Raw genomic sequence first — 25,825 nt, 5'->3', positions numbered from 1 at the left:
ATTTAATTTGACAGTTTTGGTTGACAGGCACATCCAGACAATCGACAACCGTTCACACTCACAGGAAACCGGAGTACCTGAAGAAAACCACGCAGAACATGTGCTTGACCTGAGATTCAAATTCTCAACTACAAAAGTGTGGGGGAGACATACTAATCATTATGTCGGTTTATTTTGATAAGTATTTCCCATGTTAGATTTTTCATCTCACATAAAGTGCTGCGCATTCTTCTGATTGCCGTTGCTCACTTCCATTAAATCGCAAAGGAACAATAATACACTTTGAATTATTTCTCGCGACATAAGCATCTCTCATCCGGCAATCGTGACCTGATTTGTTGTTTTGAGGCATCAACACACGATTCTAATCATGATAATTAGATAACCTATTGCAAGAGCTCTTAAAGGATAATATGTGAGGCAGGCGACGAGCAGCGGCGGCGATGAAATAAACACTAAGTGAGCTCAGATGTTCGACATGCAACATAAGATGTGTCGCATTGACCGCATAGCGGGCAGATTTGTAGACAACATTCTTGTGGTTACATGCTGACTAACTTCCTACAGCTGTAAGCCACCGCGGACAACGATGTTCTTGAATGCACACCAAAACGTGGCGGGTGGCGCACTGCACTTATTCCCAAGTCCTCACTAATTTACATCTCATGAAACAACGAAGAAGGACTGCTAAACAAACAAAATGTAAAACTTAAATTGCATGGTATACGGATGCAAAGTTATAACTTCATTCGCATACATTTGTGTATAACAACTTCTAACACTATAAAATTGCAATTTATTTTTTTATTTATCACTTCCAACTCTTACAAATCTGAACTTTGTGCATGTAAGATTATAATTTTATTTTGTGAAAATTTTGATTTCAAGCTTATAAAAAATTTTGCATTTCTGCACCTTCCATTTTTAAAAAGTTGCATATTGTTTCCTCAAAACACAACTTTACTTTTTACATACTTGTACGAATTTAAAATTCTGACTCCATGTTGAATTTTAGTCTTCCATTATTATTATTACTGTTAAGATGCTGCTGTTGTTGATGATCATTTAAAAAAAAAAATCATAATTTCTGTAAAATATTTTACACTTGTAAATATAGTAACATTGCATGTTATGATTTGAATTTTGTGAAATTGTTTCTTTGTTTGCTTATTTCTCTCTTTTTTTAAAAAAAAAAACAGTACCACAACTTACTCTGGCACAATCAAAACCTTTTTCATAAAGTGATAACGTTTGTATATTTTCCTACATTTTTTCTCATAAAATGATCATTTATTTGCGTAATATTCCTGATTCATTCTCATTATATTAGTTTTTTAAATAATACATGCACCATACATTTTAAAAACGTGCCAGCCACCTGATTAGAACAAGACGGCAGGCTTGTCGTCATCCTGCCTTTTCACAATAAACATTCTGAACTCTTATTCTGCGGTTGAAAGAGGGTTTTGCGCTTTGTTTTTGGAAGGCTAACAAATATAATACTGCATAATAATAAATGTAAAATAAAACGAAATGTGATCATTTGGGGGAAGGCACCAACTGCACAAAAGTCATTTTTTAAATTTAACTTGGCCTGAGAGTATAGAAATTCTCTGTCCTGTGAAATATTTTGTTCAAACTTGGGACGGTAAGCACAGGTTGATCCAGAAAACATGGAGATGCAGAGGTGAAAAAAAACACAACATACTGAATGTGACTTCATGACGTGGGTCGACTCTTTTTGACTGACTGGCCCCAAGGCAGCCTTGGATCATCCATAAGCTCCTAAGAATACGCAATGTGTCGCAATATTTTTCATTTGGCATCATGTTGACAAGATCGGAAAAGTTCTCCGTGTCGCTCTTCATTTTGCCCACCCTGTGCTTAGCACAGTGGGGCTGCCGTTAACACGTGTTAATACTACAAAAGCCTCACACAATACATATTCATCGTGGGAAACGAAAGCGGGAACGCCAGTCGCTTAACCATCTTGCGCCACACCAGATACAGCCTAGTGCTACCTAGCTAACGTGGCTAAGTGCTGTCCTAGCACGGCTCCTCTTCAGCCGTAAATCAAGAATCCTCCCTCTGTTGTGCCAAAAAGCCGACACTTCTGACAAGTATTGTGAAAATTGGGAAAAGTTTAGACATCTGAAGTAAACATAAAATGTTTTTTTAAGTGGAGGGGGAGACGCTTACCTTTGGCCTGGTGGAAAAAAGGACTTGACTTCATGATTGCAGAGAGTAGCTAATCAGGCAACTGGCAACACACTTGGCAAGATGAGAACATAAGACCGGCAAGGCATGCTAACTGCTAAGCTAATATTAATATAGGGGTGTGGAACATCAAAATAAGTGCTCAGGTGCTACAGTACATTTTAAACAGAAGCCCGGTTGAAACAGAATTTCACCAGATAACAATACATTACAGTATGAACATAAAATTAGCAGCTAAATTAGTTAAAGTTTCGGCAGAGAAAATAATGCAACAGCAACAAAAAAAAAAAAAAATAAACCAGCATATATACGCTAGGTTGAGGAGCCTCAAAACTATGTCAGTATATTTGAATATAGGTGTTTTTCTTCATTCTATTTCATCAGAATGCTGAGTTTAAATTGAGATCTGCATAACAGATCTCAAATTACAGAACCGTATATCATTGTAATATTGTTGCTGTCGGTTTAACTATGCAATGGGACTGTAAAACATTCATAAATACCTACATTGTAGTGTTTACACAAAATTTTCTGTATATAATGGTCCGTTACTGTAAGGGATTTCCTTGATGTGAATTTTAGGCCATATCGCTGGTCCTTAGTGTCACGTTTAACTCATTATAACAGCACCGGCCTTCATTACGAGTTATCACCTGTAGCCGAGTATGTCAAAGAGGTGCCTCCTTAAATTTGACCATAAATGTAGCAATTACACTGTGAAAACATGTAAATACTGCCTGAAACAAAATTAGGAGCATGAAAAAAAATGCATTTTATTTTTTTAATGCAGTCAAAAGTTAATTTGCAACATTTGATTTGAATTGGGATCTTTATTTGATAACAGTTATGCCAGTGTTACAGTAAACAGACCCACAGGCTGAAGGTAGTAAATACCAATACAAGTTTTCCCACTAGTCTAATATTCATAGAGCAGAATAAATTATACCATGATAATATATACACACACACGCACACGCACACACATGCCGAACAGAAAGAGGAGGGCCTTCGAAAGCAACTAAATCGGTTAAGTCAGCTCATTGGCGGGGAATAAGACGCTTTAAATATCCAAATGTTTATTGAGGGTTAGAAATGCATTTGATACACTAAAGACGACTCTAATTCCTTTTTTTTTTCTTGTCATTTTTCTTTTTCTTCAAAGTATTCACAAGTTCACAGGAGAAGCAGGTGATTCGGTGCGCACGAGCCCGACGCCACTCAGGGTTTGTTGTCCAGTGGAGTGCGTGTAAACATGAATACGGTCCAGTCTTGTCTGGGCCTCACGTGAAAAAGATCCGTCTGATCCGAGAGCCCCCGTCGGGGTCCACGTAGAGCACTTTTTGGTCCTTTCCTTTTGGACCTCACCTCCAGGGGAATTCATTCAAGTGTTTACACATTCTCCATCCCTAAGCGGGATTCAAACGCAATTAAATACAAAGTCCAACAAAACCAACAGAAAGCCAACAGAGGGTCTTGGCGGAAGGTAAACTTTTGTTTTAGTATAAAACATACTTTTTAGAAACAAACAGAGACTGTACACATTTGAAAGAGGTTTAACCCCAACAAAGAAAGAAAATGACACGCGAGGGGAAAACTGGTGGTCCTGATCATATCAGATGAAGAAATTTCATTTGTACATCTGGAAGTATAAACATTCTACAATAAAAGGAGCAGAATTGTCATTCTAAGATATTGTACTATTGATCCCCCAACCCCAAAAAATTTGACTTTTTGTGTGAAAGGACATCATTATTGTCATAATACTCAAATTCTTCCTCAAAATATTGCAATTTTACTTTTGTTAAATTACATTTTTTCTTGTTCATGTTGAGTTTTTCATATTACAACTTCATTATCCCAAAAATTCCTTCAACCTTTTTTATTGTGAATTAGAACTTTTTTAATTCAACAATCAAGATTTAGTTTTTTACTTTTCTAAAATATTTTTTCTCAAAACTTTCTTAATGAGGATCAAGTTGGATTGAATAAGAAACTGTAGGTTTCTTAATTCTTATGGTTATTTTTTTCTCATAAAATTATAATTTCATTTTGTAAAACGAATTATTTTTTCTAGTATTCCAACTTTTTTAAAACATTGACTTTTTTATTCTCTAAATAAAATCTTTTGATTTTATTTTTTTCTAAATTAATGGAATGCTTATATATATATATTTTGGAATGTATTGGAAGGAATGTTTGTTTTGTGTGGAGCTAAGTGAAGGTGCATTAATTTTTTTTATATTTTTGTGATGTCATCTGCTTTGCACGCTGGCAGACGGGATTTGGCCTAATGTAGTCTGGCTTCCATATTTCCAAACAAAATACATTAGTTTCCCAATCCGTTTCCCCCAAACAAAGCCCCCCTTCACAATGGACCGTGGTTAAGGATGGGATGGAGGTTATGGGGGCGGGGGGTGGGGTGGGGGGGACGTGGGTTTCGGGGGGGCTTCTATTGGCCGCCAAAATACTGCTTAAAATTCCCTCCAGATTCCCTCCAGCCAGACTTCCCACAGAGTGGCCAAGTGCTTTTGGAATGTCAAGATGGATTGAGAGCGGGAAGGTCAAATTGCTTTTCTGCACCCCCACATACACAAAAATAAAAAAAATGGAGCTCTGAGAGAAGAAGAGGCTTGAGGGGGAACAAAAAATAATAATTCTCCTCCTCATGGACTTAAACAACAACATATTAACAACAATCATACAGCAACAATAATATTAACAATCTGGAAAAAAAGAGAGAAAGTAGTTGAAATGATATCGTTAACTACTATCAACACCAAAGTCAAAGTGGCTCCAAAGCGTTTGGTCCAGCGGCGCGGGGTGCCCGGGGGTCCCGCGGCGGCTTCAGTAGGCCTGACCCGTCTCCACCTGCAGCAGTCCCAGCACGGCTGAGTGGTCGCCCAACTTCATCCTCCTCTGGGTGGACAGACTCACGTTCTTAGCGAGGTAGTCCACGGCGGCTACCCACAAACAAAACAAACAACTGTCAGTACGGTGCCGGGAAAAATAAATTAATAGAAGTTCCCTGTAAACTGAGTGTCTATTGTTTTTTTGTACTCAACGTGGATGTTGTAGTAGGGCGGCTCCAACTAGCACATACTTGGCAAATAAATATAATATTCGGAATGGAGTGGAAATAAATTGGCTACAGTGTACCGAAAAAACATGAACGCTGGCTTTGGGGCAATTGGTCGTGGTAGTGTGTTGATGTTTTTTGCACGATTTGTAAAATGTAGCATTTAAAAACATGGTAAAATGCTGTAATTTTTCTGCAATTTTGTAACTTTACGACATTTTCCTCATATAATTACAATTGAGAGGGTTGTAAAAATGTTGGCTAAATTATTTTGTTTTAATAAAATGTAACCTTTTAGAAATTCTGCCAAATGTATACTTTCTTTACAACTTTCTAACAACTTTTTTCTCATGATTTTTTACCCCTGTGTTCATCTCTGTCTTAATATTCTCAAAATTGCCTAATGTCTTTTCTCCTAATAATCCCATTTCCTTCTTTGAAATGCAGTACCTTGTTTGTCCAATATGTGTCCCCTGGTCATCTGAGCCACGTGACACACACTGGTTCCGATTCAGTGTTGGATGGCGGAAAGAAAGATTTTATATACTGGATAGAACTTGGCAGACTGCCGGCATTTGCAACCCGGTAGAGCTTCCACGCTGTCACTCAGCAACCCCCCCGCCCCCCAGGGAGTATGTGAGCGTGCATGCCAGTCTTCATTACACTTGGCATCTGCGATTTCATGCCCTCCACACGCCACACGACCGATCATTTTCATCATCTGACGGCGGCGCCCACCCCCACCCTTCCATTCATTAGCCGTCCCCTGCGCTCAATCAGCGTCTTAATTAAGCGGGCATCAGCTCGCATCCGCCTGACACCGCGCGTCTGCCGCGCAGGCCTGCGAGATGTGCGGAAATCCAACGAAATGACGCTCGGGGAGGTTCGCATCGGTCAATGATGCTGATCTAATAAAGTGAACTCTTTCCTGGCCCCGGGCTGTACCAATGTGTGCGTGTGAGAGGTGGAGAAAAGGACACGGCGGCCCCCGAGGGCGTGCCGCTCTTTCAAGTGGGGAGGGATGCGATGGGGGTGGCGAGGGGGGCTTTATCAAGAGCACGTGTATCGTCATCAGCCCGCTAAGGCGCAAAGGTCAAGAAGGGCTCTGCTCTTTTGTGTTTTTTCTCATTTTGGATTAAAAAAAAAAAAAAAAAAAAAAGCATCCTTGTACGATAATTTATATTTTAGTATGCTATCCCCCCCCCTGCATTTTCAGTATTTACTATTTTTATTACATTTTTACAAATGTTTAACATTTTACTACGTATTGCAGTATTATTATGTTCAGCAATTTTATCATATTTAGCTTTGAAACTTATACTGTTACAGTATGTTTAGCACTTCTAGCATGTATTTTAGCTTGGCATTTACTGTTTTACTATACTGGTATTTATTTTGTAACTATCTCTATTATTTTGGTTACAGTATTATATTCCATAGGTTTTACTGCATATATATTTTTAAAACCATATATTTATAGTACTGTTAGAGGTGTATTTTAGTATGACTTACTATTTTCTGGATTATAGCTAGACTTATTCCATCCTGTGTAAGGTCAGTATTTTATTTCTCAAGTATTTTTAATAGTTTAGATTGTTGTAATTTTAATATTTATTCTTTAATGTTCACAGTGTTTTATTTTATAATTACTCATATTGAACATTATTTTCAGTTTTCACATTTTGGAGAATTCTACTGTATTATTTTGTTTGCATATTTTTCAGATTTATTTGGGGCAATTTAGTGTTATATGCAGTATTATGTTTACATTAGTTGTTCATTTTGGCCTTTTACAATTTTTTTACATTTTTATTGTGGCTTTTTGATTTTATTTTATTTTATTTTTTACTGTTTTACTTTACTATTACATGTCTGGGACGCTTGGAGTCGTTTGACGGCCCAACGCGGCAGAAGCAGAAGACAAAGTCTGACCGGCTGGCTTACTCTGGCCATACTGGCTGTACTGGTAGCCGGCGGCGACGGGGTCCACGCTGTAGCTGGTGGCGCTGTAGGTCGGGGGGCAGTAGGACTGCGAGGAGGCCAGGCTGTCCACGCCCTTGATTGGGTCCGAGCGCTGGCTACAGCTGGCCGAGATGGGGTTGGAGGCGTCCAGGCCGCCGTGCAGCGGCGAGATGGAGAAGTCGTGCTGCGGCTGCGAGGCCACCGCGCTGCCGTTGCTCAGGATGCTCATCACCTGAGGACACGGCAAGATCCGGTTAACACCAAAACTTCATACAAATCCCCAAATGTTACCCTAGAAGGCTCACTTGTTGAACAGAACTTTTCAGCAGTCATCGCTCAAAAGAAACGACGCCGCAATGTCTTGCGTTTTGTGGCAAAACCTTGTCAGCAACATGCGTTATGATTGTTTTCATTTGTATGATTTTTACTATAATGCTTGTGACAAAACAATCTCACTAAAACTTGGATTTAAAGCATCAATCAGCACTCACAAGACTCACTGTACATTTTGTCAGACTAATTTCTGAGGTTTTTGTTCCTTAATGTTTATGGAGTTTCTCGGTCATGCAGGTAATCCGTAAATGTTGAATCAAGTCGAGTCCACTTTTCCACAATTCTGTTGTGTCGGAGACAACGATATAATGTTTTTACAAGATTTCCTACTCAAGTCTTAGAGAAACACGTTGATTCTAAAATCAGCCATCCGTTTTCTGTAGCACTTGTTAGTCTTGTGCTTCAGACTACCAAGAACTTGCCTGAGACCAGAATTGACCGAGACCAAGACTTGTGGGAGTCGAGACTGAGACAAGACCAAGATAAAAATCCATTTTAAAAAACCATGACAAGCTTGAAGACTTAAAAAGCACTCCCTCTCTCTTGACTTTTTAATTCTTGGAAACAAAAAAATAGACCTTGTACTGTGTTTCAAAAGGAAGCTTTAAAGAGGAGCTTGGTCACATTTAAGAAACATAAGAAACTGCTGCAGCATCATGTGATCTGAAGATGTTCGTTGGGGAGGAGGGGGGGGGGGGTCTGATAATAATGCTCAACCTCCTAAAACCCTGTCAACTGGTGCAGAGGAGGTAGGAACTGGAGAATGTTAGGTGCCAACTTGCACAATTTCTGGCCCTCCAGAAAAGTGCATTGTTGCTGTCAGAATCCTGGATCATATCAAAGTATTTGCCCATCTGGATTCAAAAGATGAGAATTTTGGACTTGGTTCTCACACCTTTTGCATGTGTGTGTGTGTGTGGGGGGGGGGGATGTTGCCTACATCCTTTCATTCACAACACTGAAGTTTGGTTCTTTTCTTCTTGAGTTGAAGATTTGCAGACCAGTGCTGGTCTCGATCAGTCTTGAGAGACAATCCCGAGTCTAGAGAGTCTGGGAGCAAGACAGACAGGACTGGGTTTTGAATGTGATGCACTATCACTTGTATTCGTTAGAGGCACCGATGAGCTGCAGTCGCCAGCCAATGGCCGGGCAGGACCTTCACTTGGCACTGAACGGACCAATGGCAAGGCACCGTTTCCACCGGGTTCGGAGAAAAAGAGGACGAAGCGGCCCGTGTTTTTCTTCACGACTGTGGGGCTGATGGGGGTTGAAGGGAACAAGAGTGACTGTTTCTATGAGCTGGCGCTGTCACTAAGTGTTCCTCTGAGGGACACCGAGGTCCTGGAGCGATAATAGACCCGCCGCCCGTGCCAGACGGCCCGAGGCCCGAGCCGGAGCCCGCGGCACAACAAGCGCCGAGGGAGTCCCTAATCCCTCGCCCCTGAGCCCGCCGTCTCATGAATAGTAATGGACTTGGAACTGGTAAATGATCCCCTCAGATCCCCGTGCCGAGCCGGAGAGGCCCGCTGATACCGCAGGTTAGAGCTCGGCCCTGCAATACGACAGCGCGCGCATTATTCCCACTGCATAAAGCTTCCAATTCAATATTCTAGATTATTGTAATAGCATGTGACATTCGCCAGAGGAAGCGCTCCGAATGTGTTCAAATCGAAGAGATTACCTCGAGTTGTGCTCCACTCTCAAGTACATTTATGAAGAGGCAAAAGGAAACAGGGGGGGGGGGACTTCTGTAGCATTTATGAAATAGAAAAATCGTATAAACAAAAACCCTACCGAATGATACAAAAAACCCAAAATAATGAAATTTAATAGTAATTGTAAAAACTGTTAAATTCTATTTAAAAACTTACTAAAATGGCCCAAAATTGTAAAACTAAATAATACTAGATGAATACATAAAATATACCATTGAAAATTTTAATACAAAATTTTTAAAAATGACAAAGTGGTATAAAATATGTGAAATCTTAAAATTACAATTTTACAAAATAGAATATATATATCATGATTATCATCAGGAACCAAATTGTGACAAATACTGATGAAAATGATAAATATAATGCTTAAAAATAGATTAAAATTGACATGATTGAATTTAGAATCTACAGTGCAAAAAAAGTACTATAAATATAAAAATATAAAAAAAACAAACCTAACAAACTATATTATATATACAATGTTAAATAAAAAAAGTATCAAAAAGGAAAAACATAAAATGCATAGCAGAAAAAGTAAAAGGCAGTTTAAAAAAAGATGGTAAACAGGAATTCATGCGTCATGCAAAAAAAAATGAATATCATACTAAAAAGTTAAAAATGCTAAATACACAATTACAAAAAAATGGACATGCACGGCTAAAATAAAAAAACTACTACTAAAATAAAACAAGAACTACACTAAGATCAATGCATAATGGAGACCATTGGATGACAGAAATAGGGCGGTTAAAATAAATGCTCATCATAAATAATTAAAAATACTAATTCCACTTATATAAAAAAATAGCAAAAAAAAAAGAAAAATTCTAAATCAAGCAATACTCCTCCAGAAAAAAGCACAGAAAATACAAGAAATTAAAAAATGAAAATCAGACCCCTTTTATAATAACATGAAAAGGAAAAGGTTTGGAAAAAAAAGAAAGGGGTGGGGGGAGGGAAGGAATAGTGTCCCACACATGCTTCCCTCCTCTAGCAAGCAGACCTTCCTCTCAACATCAGGTTCATGTTGAGTTTGGCTACGCTACGCTGACCTGCGACCCCTGGGCTGCTAAACCAATTAGGCCCTCGCGGAGCCCATCGCCCGCCGCGCAGGCATACAAATGCTCGCGAGCGCGCAGGAGGAACCCATCGCTTCCTACATTCATCACATCCTTAGGAATGCCAAAACGTTCTTCTTACACGTTGTGACGCGTCGTATCCGTGAGTGGGAGAGCCCTTGAGACCCGTTTTAGCTTTTAATTGAAGCTCGATTGCATCGCAATGGCCAACAATCGCTGCAATTAATAGTCACGCTCATAAAAGTTCTTCAAAAGAAAATGGATGCCTTATCTCCAGAAATGGCCTCTGTCGCACTTTTTCTTTTTTTTTTTTTTTTTTTGCTATTTTAGTGAATCAGGATGGGTTAGACACCGCCGTCAGGACTTCTAAAAAAGTAAAATTTTGCCTTTAATCGTTTCATTTTTGCTGAAGCTGCAAAGTAGAGATAGGCACTTTTTTTAGAGCACTCGATGTAACTTTTTGTTCAAAAGTACTCATAAAGGAGCATAGTTTGCTACGTTCCAACGAAAAGTTAATGGGACTTCCAACAAAAAGTAATCAGATTTATTATTATTATTTTGTTTGTTACTTGAAAACGCTAACATGATCAGAGTTATTAACTGTTCTACCAAAGTTGGGACTTAACTCAGTTAACAGTCAACCAAAGTGCTGTGCATAGAAATAAAGATTGAACATAAGACAATTCATAATAAAACTTTAACAAAGCTAAAGACAAACACGAAACTAAAACAAGGGCAGAGGCCCATGTTGAGTAATGAAAATGGAAATAATAATAGCAAATCAAACTTGAAAAAAAATGCTGTAATTTGTAAAACTCATACAACAAAACCTCTCACAAATTTGAAAGAGTCAATGCAAATTCTTTAAAATTACAATGGAGGACATTTTATTTGTAACTTTTGGCTATTTTGAAAAAAAATAATGATTCAAAATATGCTGTTTTGTGTATCAGGGCAAAGTTTTTATGTTAGCAAAATAATGTGCTTTTTGTTGAATAGTTGAAATTGCTAGTTGGACAAGCAGTTTTTACTGAAATGCTTGCAAAAATAAAAGGCTAAATTTATAATTAATAGATGCCACTGTTGTAGGATTTTCTCCTAAAACTTCAAATTGTCACTTAAAAGTAGCTTTTCTAACTAATCATTGGCCGATCACGATATGAAAACATTCAACAAGAGTGGTATGAACAGTTTAAAGCAATAGAATTTGCTTTATGAGGAAAATTTGGGAGCGTTAATCTTTTTAAAATAGGGTTAATGTTTCACATGTGATGTGCTGTTAGCATAAAAGTTAGACAAAAGAATGGCGGATGTTTTGCTAAACGTAATCTTCACACCCGCAACGGCCTTCCTCTTCCTCACATTCGCGACTCAGCCGCTCGTTTGTTGTCGCTGGTAGCACGAGTGCTGCTTGGGGAGATAATGCGAGCCAGGACTTTAGTTTAAAGGACAATGCTCCGGGCTGTTCCTTACACCTCCCACCCTCTCCTTCCCCCCCTACAGATAGATTACTTTCAAAATAATAACAAAAAAAAGTAATTAATTCTCTCAACTTGTGAGCCCTGCAGCCTGCAGAGAATTGTAAATTGATACAATGTGCATCCTTTCAGATAAATAAATAGCGTACTTGAGGCACATAAAGAGCTCCTTTCATAGCTCCTTTCTCATGTCTGCAACAGTCACATTGCTTCTTTTTTTTTTTTTTTGTCTTTGCGGATGTTTGACGAGTTTCTCTTTGTGCATTGTTGATGTGGCGCGTGTAAATTAACGCAAAAAATAAAGACGTACATTAACTCTGGAGTGGAATCTGCAGTTTTTGGAGCACCCGGAGCAGTGAGTGTTGAAAAGAAAAGTGAGTGTACTGTATGTAGTACTGAAATGAAACACGTGCAAAGATGCTGTTGAAAATACAAATGGGGAAGGACGGCAGTAGTATTTTCTTCACATTCAAATATCTGCAGCGGCGTGTGTGAAAATAGGGAAAGTGGAAATGCAAGGACCTCTAGAAGGAAGGCATGGATACTCATAATGTGAATAAAAAGTCATATTGAAATGGAAAAAACCTGAAATCTGCCAAGTGTCCACCCATCGGAACGCCTGCAGCCCTGCGCGGAAAAATATGTTCGAGTGCAAATGCGAAGCCCTACGAGAAGGAGGCCAAGGGTGCTCGAGTCGCGAATAGAAAGTGAGAGACACGCAATAACGTGATTTCAAATACAGTTCTGGAGTGAAATCTGCGGCTTTTCCTCCCGATCCAACACCTGCAGGAGTGTGCGTAGAAAAAGAAGAGCGGAAGCGGGAAGGGACACGGAGCCCGAGATGCGAGTAAAGTGACGGGGGAAAAGGAAAGACATGCATTGATGGGAGTTCAAACCAATTTATAGAGTGAACCGTAGAGAACACGGCGTCTAAAAGAAGGGAGAGTGGAAATATGAAGCCCTGGAGAAGAAAAGCAGGGGTGCTCAAGATCCGAATGGAAAGTGATTAATGCCGTTAAAAATAGAATTCTGGAGTGTAGGCTGCAGCATTTTCTCATATTCAAGCACCTGCAGCGGTGAGTGTTAAAAAGAAAGGAGAATGGAAACGTAAAGGCCAATAGGAGGAGGCAATGAAATGGAAACCCTCTATTAAGACTTGAAAATGTGGAGTATTTATGCCTTTAAAATTAAATTTTGGAGTGATATCTGCAACTTAGACCCCATTCCTGCAGCAGTGAGTGGAGGGAAGGCAGGGGTGCTTCAGATCCGATAGAAAGTGCTGCTCAAAACAATTTGATCCACTGACGCTATTATAAAATGCTATCGTGGATTGAAATCTGTAGCTTTTTGTCGACCTGCAGCAGGGTTTGTTAACAAAAATAAAAAGGAGAGTAGAAATGTGAGCCGGGTGAAGAAGGCCAGCGGTGTTCAATAGGTGAAGAGAAAATGACATTGAAAAGAAAGACGCATTAAGTTTTAATAAGAATAATTCCCAAGTGAAATCTGCAGCCTTTAGCGTGTGTAAAGAAAAAAAAGGAAGAATGGAAATGCAAAGGCCTCGAGTAGGAAAAGGCTGCTCACGAATAGAAAATGATACTGAAAACAAAGACGCGGATTAATAGTTAAAAATACATTTCTGGAGGGAACTCTGAGCACCTGCAGCACTGCGCGGAGGGAGAGTGGAAATGTGACGGCCTATTGAAGGAGGGCAGGGGTGCTCGAGCCGCGAATAGAAAGTGATATTGAGTGCGAGGGAAAGCGGAGGCTTTTGGGGGGGTGGAGTACAAAGACTCCTGTAGGACTGCGCTGGCCTGAGGGCTCGCCTGCCTGGAGAGCTGATAGCGAGAGCCCCTCTCTTCCATCCAACACAGCCGCGGCTCCACAAATACTCTTAATCTGCGCAAGACTGGATTAGTTCCTCTGTCACCGATAGCTGCGGCGCTCTGCCCAAATGAAATGCCCCCGAGATGTACCTTTAAGTTAGGCAGAGGTCAAAGGGGCCAGACGGGGAGGCGGGGGAATAAAATCAGCACTCGCCAAACGGGCGCAATTTATCTGAGCGCTGCAGAATGTCGCATCTTAGCAGATCTGCGGGCCCGATAGAGAGCGATTACCAAAGATCCACGCGGACGATGCTCGACTAGCAGATCGATACTTGGAAGGACGCGTCCTCCGGGCCCGATTACAGACGCCGATCTTCCTGGAAGTGTCTGACATTGACTGGGGACAGCTAACTAAAATTCCTGGAGGCACAATCGAGGAAAAGCCAGCGACGTTTTGGGGTGCAGCGGCACGTCACGCTCAAAACGCTTGACTTTTGTGGGTTTTTTTTTGAGTTTGGGGATTTTTTGGTCTTGGAAATGCAACAAAAAGCTATCTTGAGTGCCCTCTGTGGTCAATAAAGCATATCCAGGACAAGAACTTCAATATTTCTACTCAAAGGAAAAAGTCGGACAGACTATTACAGTTAATTGCTGAATGTTTTTTTCAGATTCACTTCTTTAAAGGTCCCGGATTTTGCTAAACCAACTTTTTATAGTATTTGAAGAGATGTAAATATTGTCCCAATGAACGTGAAATATACATTTTTTTTAAAAAGTCTAAGCGTTCCTGAGTCGGACCACTCGGATTTGTCAAGTTCATCTTTATCACAAGCGAATATCCTGCATTGCTGTCAAACATGGAAGCAACCAATCAGAGGAAACGAGGGGGTCTTGAGCCAAATATGGACAAAGTGGATACAAAGCTGGGTCAAGCAGAAGTAGCTGTCAGAAGGGCGCATTGTGGATTCTTGTATGATAAATCCTAAAATTAAATATATTTGTAAACTATTACTCTATGGAGGTCTAAATAACTAACATAGTTGACCTTTACATATGAGGCACAATTTACATTATCTAATAAATGAAACTATCCAGGAGTCAACTCCTGGTCCCTCAAAGGTCCACCCCCCCTCCTTTTCCCTCCCCTTCACATGAGATGAGGGGCCAGCCAGCCCAGCGGGCAGTCAGGACCCTCATCTGAGCAGACAAAATGACTATTTAAAAATAACAGCGATTGCATAAATTGAATTAAAGCGTTTTGGTCATGGTGGAGGTGGCGCGGTGCACGGGGTGGGTGGAGGGAGATTTGGGGGGAGGGGGCGCGGCGGTGGCAGGCAGCAGATGATGGGCTTTGGCCCGCATGCCGCCGCCTTAATTGGCTGCGGCACATTAATAACAAGTGAAAAGTGTCTTCCACCAGGAATGAGAGGTAGTGGCACGGGGGGGCGGGGGGTGTCTTTGAAGAATGTGCTGTTGGGGTGGGGTGCTAATTGTGTTCAATTAAGTGGCTGATTGGCACTGACAGAAAGTGGGCATCGACACGAGAGCCGCAGATGAGGATGATTAGCAGCCGCTGGAACAAGCTGTCACTCTTCACAACACCTTTCTCGTCACCGCTTCTCACTTCCCTCTCCCCCACAGACCACACCCCAGCCCAAAAAACTGCCTAATATTACAAAAAAGAATTCATAGTCATCTTACTTCCAGAGTCACCTCAATCTAATTTTTTTTTAATAAAGTTTATATTCCTGATATACAAGGCTGCTGACTACACTTGCTGATGTTCACATTAACGGCGAAATATACTGTGTAATATCGATGACATGTTTCATCATTTATGTATCGCTATCGGCGCTCTGCAGTTTTTTCAGCTACAATACTGATGAGTATTCTAAATGCTGCTTACATTTACATCAGAAAATCTACTAGAATTGTAATTCAGCAGCATAAAATCATTCATGAATAATTATTCCGCTGTTTTTTTTGCCAAAGACAATGCTGACTTTTCTTGCAACTCTTTACATGAACAAAATATATAATATGGATACTACGATATGCAAGTAGTATTTGGTTTAGATATTCATATTCAGGTATTTTATTGTCCCACTGGAGTTTTTAGCTACATACAATGCTGCTGACTATTCTAAAATTCTTTTGACACAATTTTTTTGATGAACAAATTGTCAGTAAATGTAAATTCTTTATAAGCCTTTCATAATATTTTACATCTTTTTTAAAAAAAAGTAATTATACATAAACAGATATATCCACATAGTGTCCTTTTCTGTCAATATATTTAATCATAACTAACAAACAAAAAAACAAATAGATTTTTAAAAACACTTTTGATGCCTCCCGTGATCCTTGTGCGGATAAGCATTTCAGAAAATGGATGGATGGACTTTGCCCATTTTCCAGAAAATAATTCAATTATTAAAAAAATAAGAATTTTCTTTTCATACACATACCTCACCCTAAAACTTTTTGACTAACGCCGTAACATATGAGCAGGCGCAGCTGTCCACTAACCTCTTAAACACACCACACTTCGAGCTATAAAATCTCCGGCCCAGCCCCGCACTAACCAGAGGTTAATATGCCGTCTATTGCACTGCAATTGGAGAACGTGTGGGGAGCAGTCGTCTATTCTCTGCTAGTGATATGCTTGAGTAACTATGGGATGGATTCAGCCACTGGGAACAAGCGAGGCCCCCTTTCAAAAGCACACACACACACACACACACACACACACACACACACAAACACACACGTGCACGGACTTCGAAATTAAACGGCAGATTTTCTGATTCCAGGAGAGTGGTTTTGGCGTGTGTGCGTAGCAGGAGGAGGAAAGCGAGGCGGCTGGAGAAAAGGTTGGAGGTAGGGTAGAGGAGGAGGAGGAGGAGGACAAGGGGGAGGAGGAGTGGAGATGGTTTGTTTGCTAAAACCAGCAGGGGCCAAGCTTGGTGAAAAATGTCAGGTCAAATTGTTCTTGACAGTGTTAATATCTGCACCTCATAGCCATAATTACATGTAAATAAATAGCGAAATAGCTCTCAGCTGGAGGCCGAGCGGGGAGCTACCGAGGAGCCGCCCGGCCCAGCTGAGCTCCGGCCGAGCGGGATCGTTTTATTGGTCTGGTCGACGCTAACGTCGTGAGTAAACTTTGGCGCCTGGGGTGGTAGTGTGTGTGTGTGTGTGTGGGGGGGGGGGGGGTCGCTTCCATGAAGGTGTAAGTGAGAGCGGAAGGGGTAAAAAGTCAAGGCGCGGTATCAATCACATCAATGCACCTGTCAGAGTGGCATCTGGAACTAACAGGAAGCACATGCGGCGTGCGCGCACACACACACACAACATTGATCATCACACTGAAAACATCCCATAATATCCTTTCACTCACCTGACTTTTGAACCCCGAGACAAAGACGAAAGGGTCGCGGCAGACGCTTCACCTGCCCGCCAAGCGGCCAAAGACAAGTGGCTGTTGTTGTCTCTCGGGGCAAAACGGCTTGATGCGTTCATTGTGTAACATCTTCCTTGCCAAAGACTGAGCTCTTACTTACTGCCACTTGCTAGCTCGTGCTCGCATATACATGACACTGCTGAACATTTCAGGAACAACGCCTGGATGTACATCTTAAACTTGCCTAGTAGCGACATCCTTTTTTGCTCAAGGTCATTTCAAGTGTTTTTTAATGGCTAGAAAAGCAAGATTGTAGGTAAACACAAGCCGTAAGTCTTTTGCCACCTAACAATTGACTTCCGATAATGTGGTGAGCTCAAAGTAGTCACAAAATCAATGGCTGGAGACGGTAAACAAGAAATCACGTATTAATCGGGTTCTACAGGGTCTTCGTAGATAGCACGGTCGATGACAGGAGTTTTGAAGTTCGACGTTCGATTCTCTCCTCCGACCTTCTTGTGCGAGTGTGGAGTTTTTTTTGCTGGGTAGTCAAGTTTATGTATTACATGCTGCATTTTATATATAATTTATGTATGAGGGTAAAATGGGGTGAACCCAACTATGTAATTCGGAATATCAAAAATTGTAGTTTGTCCGTAGTGGTTCAGGTAGCAGATTCAACGGCACCTCACAATCGCCACCTACGACGTGAATAATGGGCTATTTTTTGGATGTTTTGGTACAAGATGTGGATCAGAGAATAAGAAAACTAATACTATAAAAAAAATTGAGCAGTAGTATCACAAAATCACAAAATTCGGACGCTGACTCTGAAGCACAGCCCGGCAGGAGAGCTTCATTCGACACTACCGGAGCCATAAATTTCTTTCAAATTGGCCTGTGGGTCATGTCTCAGTCGTAGAAAGCTTTGACGGAACCTGAGGTACCCGATTAAGAATGTCACGGGACAGGAGTTCACATACTGGCATTGACATATACAAAATACATCTGAAGCCCCTGCCAAAAGGGATGTGAACACAAAAGGTGGAGTAATACACGTAGACAGAGTAGAACAATATACCATATGTCACTAAACATAGTGCACATTTGAATATCCAGGACACAGCAGGCCTGTTTTTTGAATTTATCAAGGCTTGAATATGGAAAAGAAAAGGGTCAAAATGTCACCCAAATACCTGCGGGGAAATGGGAACACCAAGTCAACATAGTCTAAAGGTACATGATGGAACACCAAATTGAAAGAAAAAGATGCAATTTTTCACTCATGTTGGGATCTGATAGGGTGTTACACAGACAATATGACCACGATTGCGATAGACCCCAAAGAGCATTGGGTTTATAATATGATAAGCAACCTGTATAAACTCCAGGTAATACAATAAGGGCAGTGTTAGCGTAAAGTGGTGCCGGTAAAAGTCACCTTCAGGAGTGCAGACGAGCCGGTCGAGAGCGCAACATCACCGCCGGTGTGTATTTTCGATAGCATCCGAGTGCGCGCCAACCGCGTAATAAAGGCAGCCGTAGCAGTCCTGTGCACCACCTTATAGGCATCGCCGGTGCGTGGGACACAGCACGCAAATCAGTCGCAGTCATTTTTCTCCTTAAATCCCCATCTTCTAGGATTTACCCAAATTCATATTGGCTGCCTCGGCGAGATAAATGTAAATCACATTCCCCTTATATTTATTATTTATCGGGATGCGGCAGCTCACTTTCAGCGGGAAATATCTCGCACCCGCACACAAACACCCTTGCATTTAAATAGCATTTTTATTGTCCGCCGTAGCCTTTCATCTGGGCGCTGCCTCTCCAGGGGAGAGACGTTTTGGAGCTCGGGAGGAAGGTGGCAGCGGCGGGGGGGTGTTAGCGCTAGTGCGCACACCATGACATGCAGCCAAATGAAGAGGGAAGAAAGGTTGCTAGGTGAAAAATAAGAGCATGAATGCATCACGCCAACACCGGAATATTTGGGAGAAGCGGCTTCACTTAGTTGCCCTGGATACCTGTGGAGAGCTAAACCTCATATTATTATTATTATTATTAACGCCTACACCAAGCACAGAGCACCACACCCAATTTTTTGGCAGGGGTGGCGTTTACGTCAAGATAAAAAAAAAAAAAGATTAAAATGTGATGAGGGGCTGGATAAAGGTGCAGATTTATCCATTTCTAGTAAATATTATATCATTGTCAATATGATACTCTTAGGTAATTATGTCATTTTTTTGTTTTAAATTTCAAAATATATAAACATTGAATAAATTGTATAAAAAATTACCGACTGTTGTGACAAAAAAAATAATCTCTGATGAAGTGGGACTACGCATGGTGAACCGTGATATAGCGGGGGATGACTGTAATCCATGAATGTTAATGAGAACATTTAAAAGATCTGAATAAAAGCGCATATCCAGTATTTTTATTTTTACCATACTACTTATTTTTTTCCATCAATTTCTGAATGCCAATAACAAAATGTACTATAAGCACAAGCAATTCAATATTAATCCAAATGAGCAAGGTTTGGCCTTAGGCTAGAGCTCTACTACTGGGTGCAATTTAAAGTACGCCCCCCAAATGCTTTTCACTAGATTTTGTGTGTTATACAGAATGATTACACACAAATTAGCTAGTTTGCGTTAATTGTGTTGCTATTGATGGTAGTGGATGTCGTGCACATGTTATTACATCTGCAAATGGGAGCATAAATAGAGTATACACACACACACACACACACAATCTTGTGTAGCGCGTGTTAGTGATGTCACAGTCAGTGCAGGTTTCCTCAGAGTTCAGAAATATTGCAAACACAACAGGCAGCAGTAATAATCTGTGCACAAACAGTATAGCCACTGGATATGATTTACAGTCCCAGGATTTTCTTGGCAGCTGCCAACAGCGAGTCTTTTTTTTTTTATGTATTCTTTTTTTTTTTTTCCCCAACAGAAAGCCTCTTACATCTTCTTTAAAAAAATACTTGCCAAATTGAAACAGCATTTGTTTTAATGGGACTTCTAATTAACCACTATGTGCCCCCCCTCGCTGAGCGAGTGGCGGTGCTGTGAATGCAGGCGGGCGATGTGCTCATCCCCTTTGATTTGTTGTCAACGACGGCTGCCAGCTGACACGGTGCCCGGTGAGAGGCTTAATGCCCAAGTTTTAATAGTGTGGGGGACTACACCGATTCCCCCACCCCATGTCTCTCATTGGTATTCAGGTGCAGGGTGTCTTGTTAGAAGTCAGGCAAAATGAAGCCAGATTGTTCCGTATACTTCCCCCCCCCCCTTCTTCTCTCGTCTCTCCATTTTTTGGCAGCGACAAGAGCTCTTAAAAATAATTCATCACATATATATTTTTTTTTAAAGAGTGTCTTCGTAGGCTAATGGAGGAGAGGCGGCTCAGTTTGGAGTCTCCCCTGGCTTATCTCGCTCAGACAGTTGTGGGGAGTCGCTGGTGAGCACGGTGTCAGCGTGCGTTGGTGCGGTGCAGGCGGGCAGGCGGGCAGGCCCCGGGACACGGATCAAAGGGAGGCAGGGGTGAGAGCCGCACACTGCCTCTGATCCTATGTACGTGTGTGTGTGTGTGTGTGTGTGTGTGAAGACCCTGCCCACTCACACAGCCCAAAGGCCCTCTACACACACATCCCTGTCATTCCAAAACACTTTCGTAAAACTGGGGTGGCGGGGGGGAGAAGTTCCTTTTCGTCAAACTTTGTCAACTTCCTTCATCAAGACTGCAATGAAATCTCGCATCGCTACGTTCAAACGGCGGTGGGGCACACGGAACTAGCAGTCACTGTTGGTGAAGTGCACGGGCTGGCAAAATTGTTTGCATGGTAGGCAACGTCGTGGTTGCACATGGCACCACAGGCCCGATTATATTGGTGAAACCACATGAATGGATATTGGCCGGGATGTAATTTCATGCCAAAATTCACAATTCAATATGTACAGTGGGGCCTTGACGTGAGTGTTTCATGACTATGCTCATCACTAAAAATCACTTATATCTCAAATTCATCCATCCATCCATTTTCTGAGCCGCTTATCCTCGCAAGGGTCGGGGGAGTGCTGGAGCTAATCCCAGCTGTCATCAAGCAGCGGGCAGGGTACACCCTAAAAAGGCTGCGGGCCAATCACAGGGCACATGGAGACAGACAACGGTCGCCCTCACAATCACACCCAGGGGCAATTTAGGGCCTCCAATGAATGCATGTGGCAGGAAAACGGAGTGCCCAGAGAAAATCCACACAGGCACGGGGAAACATGCAAACTCAACACAGGTGGGGCTGGGATTTCAACCTACGGTCCTCAGAACTGTGCGGCCAACATTCTACAGCTACGCCAGCCTCGCCCCCCAAAAAAATCTGAAGGTTTTGCGATGTGTTTATTTAGGAAGTTGCAGTAGTAGTCGTTTTATGGTAAGGATAAAGAGTATAAGCTGTAATTATTGTGTCAACATGAACAGGTCTGATGAGTCACAGCGGAAAAAACTTAGGATAGTGGAAGCTCAACACTTTGTCTTTTTAAGAAAAAAACAAAAGTTGCAACAGTGGGAATAATGAAGAAAGAAGAGACGAGGAGAGGCTTTGCATTTGTACCATGCCGATATAAAGTACATACAATAGTACACACAGCCAGAGGAAGGGCTGCATTGTGTTTGTTCACAGACCGTGTGGCTAAACTGCAAGGCAGTTATTGAAAAGTTCTCGTTCCTCATGTGAGAACCCTCACAATTGCACCATCAGACCATACACACGCTGTCCTAGAATTTCCATCCCATCCATTTTCTTTGCCACTTATCCTTACGAGGGTCGCAGGAGTGCTGGAGCCTATCCCAGCAGTCAATGGGCAGGAGGCGGGGTACACCCTGAACTGGTTGCCAGGCAAACGCAGGGCACATCGAGACAAACAGCCTCACTCACAATCACACCTAGGAGCAATTTAGACTGTCCAATTAATGTTGCATGTTTTTGGGGTGTGGGAAGAAACCAGAGTGCCCGGAGAAAACCCATGCAGGCACAGGGAGAACATGCAAAATCTACATAGGCGGGTCAGAGATGGAACCCGGATCCTCAGAACTGTGAGGCCGACGCTTTACCAGCTGATCCACTGTTCCGCCTGTCCTAGAATTTGATTCATATAATTTTTGCGGCTAATTCTGACAAAACTAGATTGGAAAATATCACTACGTACGGTATATATCAGAGGCATATGGTCAGGCGCAGCTCGTGTATGGAAAAAGAAAATGCTACACAGAGTGAGCCCGGCTTATTATCCGATGCGCTATGTGGTACATATATAGAACAATCAAAAACAGTATATATTTAAAAATATATATCTGAAGGCCCAGCCAAAATGGATGTGAACGCAAAAGGTGGAGTAATACACATACAGTACAACAATACACCATATGTTCATTGCCTTCTATGGTAATAAGTAAGGGAAAAAAAAAATCTAAGTTCAGCTATCACAGTCCCTTAAATAAGGCACCAAACCAAAGGTGTGTTGGAGTATATTCCAGCTGAGTTTGCAACAAGAAGCTGGGTACACCCTGAACTTGTCGCCAGCCAATCGCAGGGCGCTTTTAGACAACCATTCACACTCGCATCCTACCATGCATGTTTTGGAAATTTGGGAGGAAACCGGAGTACCAGGTGAAAACCAACAGAGCCCACATTTGATCCCGTGACCTCTGAACTGTGAGGCAGATGTGCTCGGCAATCATCCATCAAGCTTAAAAAAAATATTTTCATCATTTAAAAAAATAGGGCTGCAACTTAATACGGCAAATGTTTTTTTTTTTTTTTTTTTAAATGTCTGCTGAATTGAAATGCGCACCGCTTGTTGACTGCCATCTCCCAGCAGGTGTCCATACCGTGCAAAAATAAGGAATTTTGAGAAGTAGCCTCTAGTAGCAACCACACCACTGTTTGTTGAAACTACGCCTCGTTCTCGATGACGACCGGCAAGAAAGGCAAGAATGAACTCGGGTGGCGTGTGTGTGTGCACGCGTATCACCCGCTGTTAATCCAAATGACTAACAAGAGCAATGAGGAAAATATTTCTGGAGTCACTGCTGCTGTCCAGCCACGCACGGCTAACTCAAGAACACCCCTCAAGCGGCCAAACATCTCCGCAATGAATAAAAGCAAGCGCTTTCACTTTTCGAGGGAAGATAGCTTTCCAGCCAGGCATAATGAGAAAAATAAATGCTGTCGGCATAGGTTACATGACTGGGATGGACACGGGAGCTCTGGACGGGCCTCGCCGAACGCTGCAGGATTCCATTACGGACTTGGCGACAGCCCATCTGCTGGGAAGCGGAGGATTTTTGCCGCAGCAGCAGCAAAAGGGCCACACAGTTCACACTTCGCAACACACAAGACTATCTTTGCCAAACAGATCCAACGACAGTAAATTTTCATTTCCATTCTAATGGCTTGCTCTTCTTCTTCGTTTTCCCCATGAAGAGTTGCAAATGACAAATGAACTCAATTTGCAGCGTCGGAGAATGTGCTTAATTGCAAGCCAGCTGCATTAACTTGCGGTGTGTTCGCACGTTTGTTTGCGCGCTCTGCAGGACGCCGCAACCACGGGCGTGAACTTTGATTCCGCTGCCAGTGGGAACATCTCATTCCCATGCTGAGAGACTGATGGGAACGCCGCGCGGCCCTGCACACAAGCCTGGCATGACGCATACAAAAAAAAAACAACATTTCTTTTTTTTTAAAAAATCCAAAAATTTACATTGGAACACAGAAACAAAACAAGAACGAACTTTGGTAGAGCGCAGACTTCTGCCATGGTACAGCAAACCCATCCATGCATCCATTTTCCAAGACACTTATCCTCACAAGGGTTGCAGGACTGCTGAAGCCAATCCCAGCTGACACCGGGCAGGACCAGAGAGCCCAGCTAAAACTCATGCAGGCGCGGGGAGAACATGGAAACTCCACACAGGCGAGCTGGGATTTGAACCACGGTCCTCAGAACTGAGAGGCCAACGCCCTACAGCTACGCCACTGTGCCATAACTGCAAACCCAATTTGAATCAATTTAGCAGCATATGCAGGCTATGCATGGTTTGGTAGTCAGTTTGTTAAAACAAAGGTACATCTATTGTCAATCATTAGCTCAAATAAATAAATAAAAATGAATAAATAAAACGCTGTCCCCGAAGTTGTCAGTTACTCAGTTTATTAAAACAAAGCGATGACTCCGACTATTGCCAATCATATACTCAAACCTTTTTGTTCCTTTTCCCAAAACTGTCAGTGGTTGCCTTGCGGCGTTGCCAACCACAAAGTCAACATTGTTTGCTTTCAAAAGGTTGTCACCACTTGGTTAATTTGAGCAAACGGCGAAGCCTATAGCCAGTCATCAACTAAGGACTGTGTTCATTTCCATAAAAACACCAGTTATTGCATCACTAATATAAAGCAATGGCTACAACCTAGTGGCAAAAATATAACTCAAAAATGTATAGTCGGTCCAATAAAGTCATAACTATGCCTATTCCCCATCATCAACATTTATCAAGATAGCGAGCCAACTAAGATTCCAAGATTTCTGTATATGTGTCATAAAACACCTGACTATGGGAGAGGAAGACAAATTTAATACATTATACATTTTTTTAAACTATAGAGATATAAACACAATGGATCATAAAAGTCTTGCATCAGTAATTGAATAAATCCATCTGTTCTATAAATCCACACTTCATGACAGGACATGTTTGCTGTCAAAATACATCCCTGCAGAAGGCGACAACATGTCAGTATTACAGAGAGATATTTAATATATATATATATATATATATATAATTTTTTTTCCAAATGAGTTTGGTGTTCCTGGTGTTTTCCTGCAGGTTTTGCAGCGGGAGCATTAGCAGCTAAAGCCCCCTGCACCGCGATTAACAATCAAACACGCTGTGAGCCGCGGTGTTATCCTCCTCCGTCGTTCCAGCAGGCAAGAAAATCTCTTTTTTGTCACAAAATCCTTAATTCTTTCTTCTTAGAAAAAAAAAAAAACAGTAATACCAAGAATCTGCTTTGAGAAATATTTTAAAAGGGGGTCGAAGAGTGGGGGGGCTCAAATAAAACACACGTGAACGACGGGAGTAATTGTGGACAAATGCAGCATTGAAATTCATTTTCAACTCTTTACGCACCATTTCAATCTTATTTTCTGCTTGTTAACCGCGTCTTGTCGGTGAGGGTGGGCAAGGCTGGCCAGTCTTGACGCGTAATTGTGTATAATTCACTCCGCACACGCGATTTGCATCATTTACAAATCATTTCTTTTCCACTCTGCTCCGCTTAAAGCTCAACTATAGGATACGGAGAGGTTAACTGCTCGGCTTCTTTTTTTTCTTTTTAATCACAGGGGGGGGGGGTAAAAAAAGAGGGCCCAAAATGAATTTAGACGGGGAAAAATAGCGACCAACTTCCTTGCAAGTGCTTAAAAATAAAACTGAAAGGAAATAGGGGGTAAGAAAAAAAAATGGAGTCTCGCGGCTGCAGACAATTACACCAAGAAGATTACGGGTCTACATTTTTAAGCTTGAGCTAATTATTTCATCTCCGTGTGTTCTGGCTGCGACGTGCAGGATTTAGACGTCCCAGGAAAGTGGCTGTTTGGAGCGCTCGCTGTCTACTATCAAGATGAATTTTAATTTGTTGATGTTAATCCAATTGTTTTACCAATGTAG

General features: G+C 41.6%; 1 protein-coding gene across 2 annotated transcripts in view; it reads right to left on the bottom strand.

The window, feature by feature from the left end:
• Nucleotides 1-3,071: 3,071 nt before the first annotated feature.
• Nucleotides 3,072-25,825, bottom strand: part of pax7a (paired box 7a) — a 71,209-nt gene continuing 48,455 nt past the window's right edge. For both annotated transcript variants that reach the window (XM_061832296.1, XM_061832297.1), the window contains exons 8-9: nt 7,238-7,487; nt 3,072-5,177 (exon numbers count right to left, since the gene is read on the bottom strand). In XM_061832296.1, the coding sequence (XP_061688280.1) occupies nt 5,062-5,177; nt 7,238-7,487 (366 nt within the window). In that variant the 3' untranslated portion in view covers nt 3,072-5,061. The remainder of the gene's footprint in view (nt 5,178-7,237; nt 7,488-25,825) is intronic.

The sequence above is a fragment of the Syngnathoides biaculeatus genome, chromosome 10 (assembly GCF_019802595.1).
Source record: "Syngnathoides biaculeatus isolate LvHL_M chromosome 10, ASM1980259v1, whole genome shotgun sequence".
In the NCBI taxonomy this organism is placed as follows: Eukaryota; Metazoa; Chordata; class Actinopteri; order Syngnathiformes; family Syngnathidae; genus Syngnathoides; species Syngnathoides biaculeatus.
Note: the sequence above shows the minus strand (reverse complement) of the source record. Positions and strands in the feature narration are given on the sequence as shown.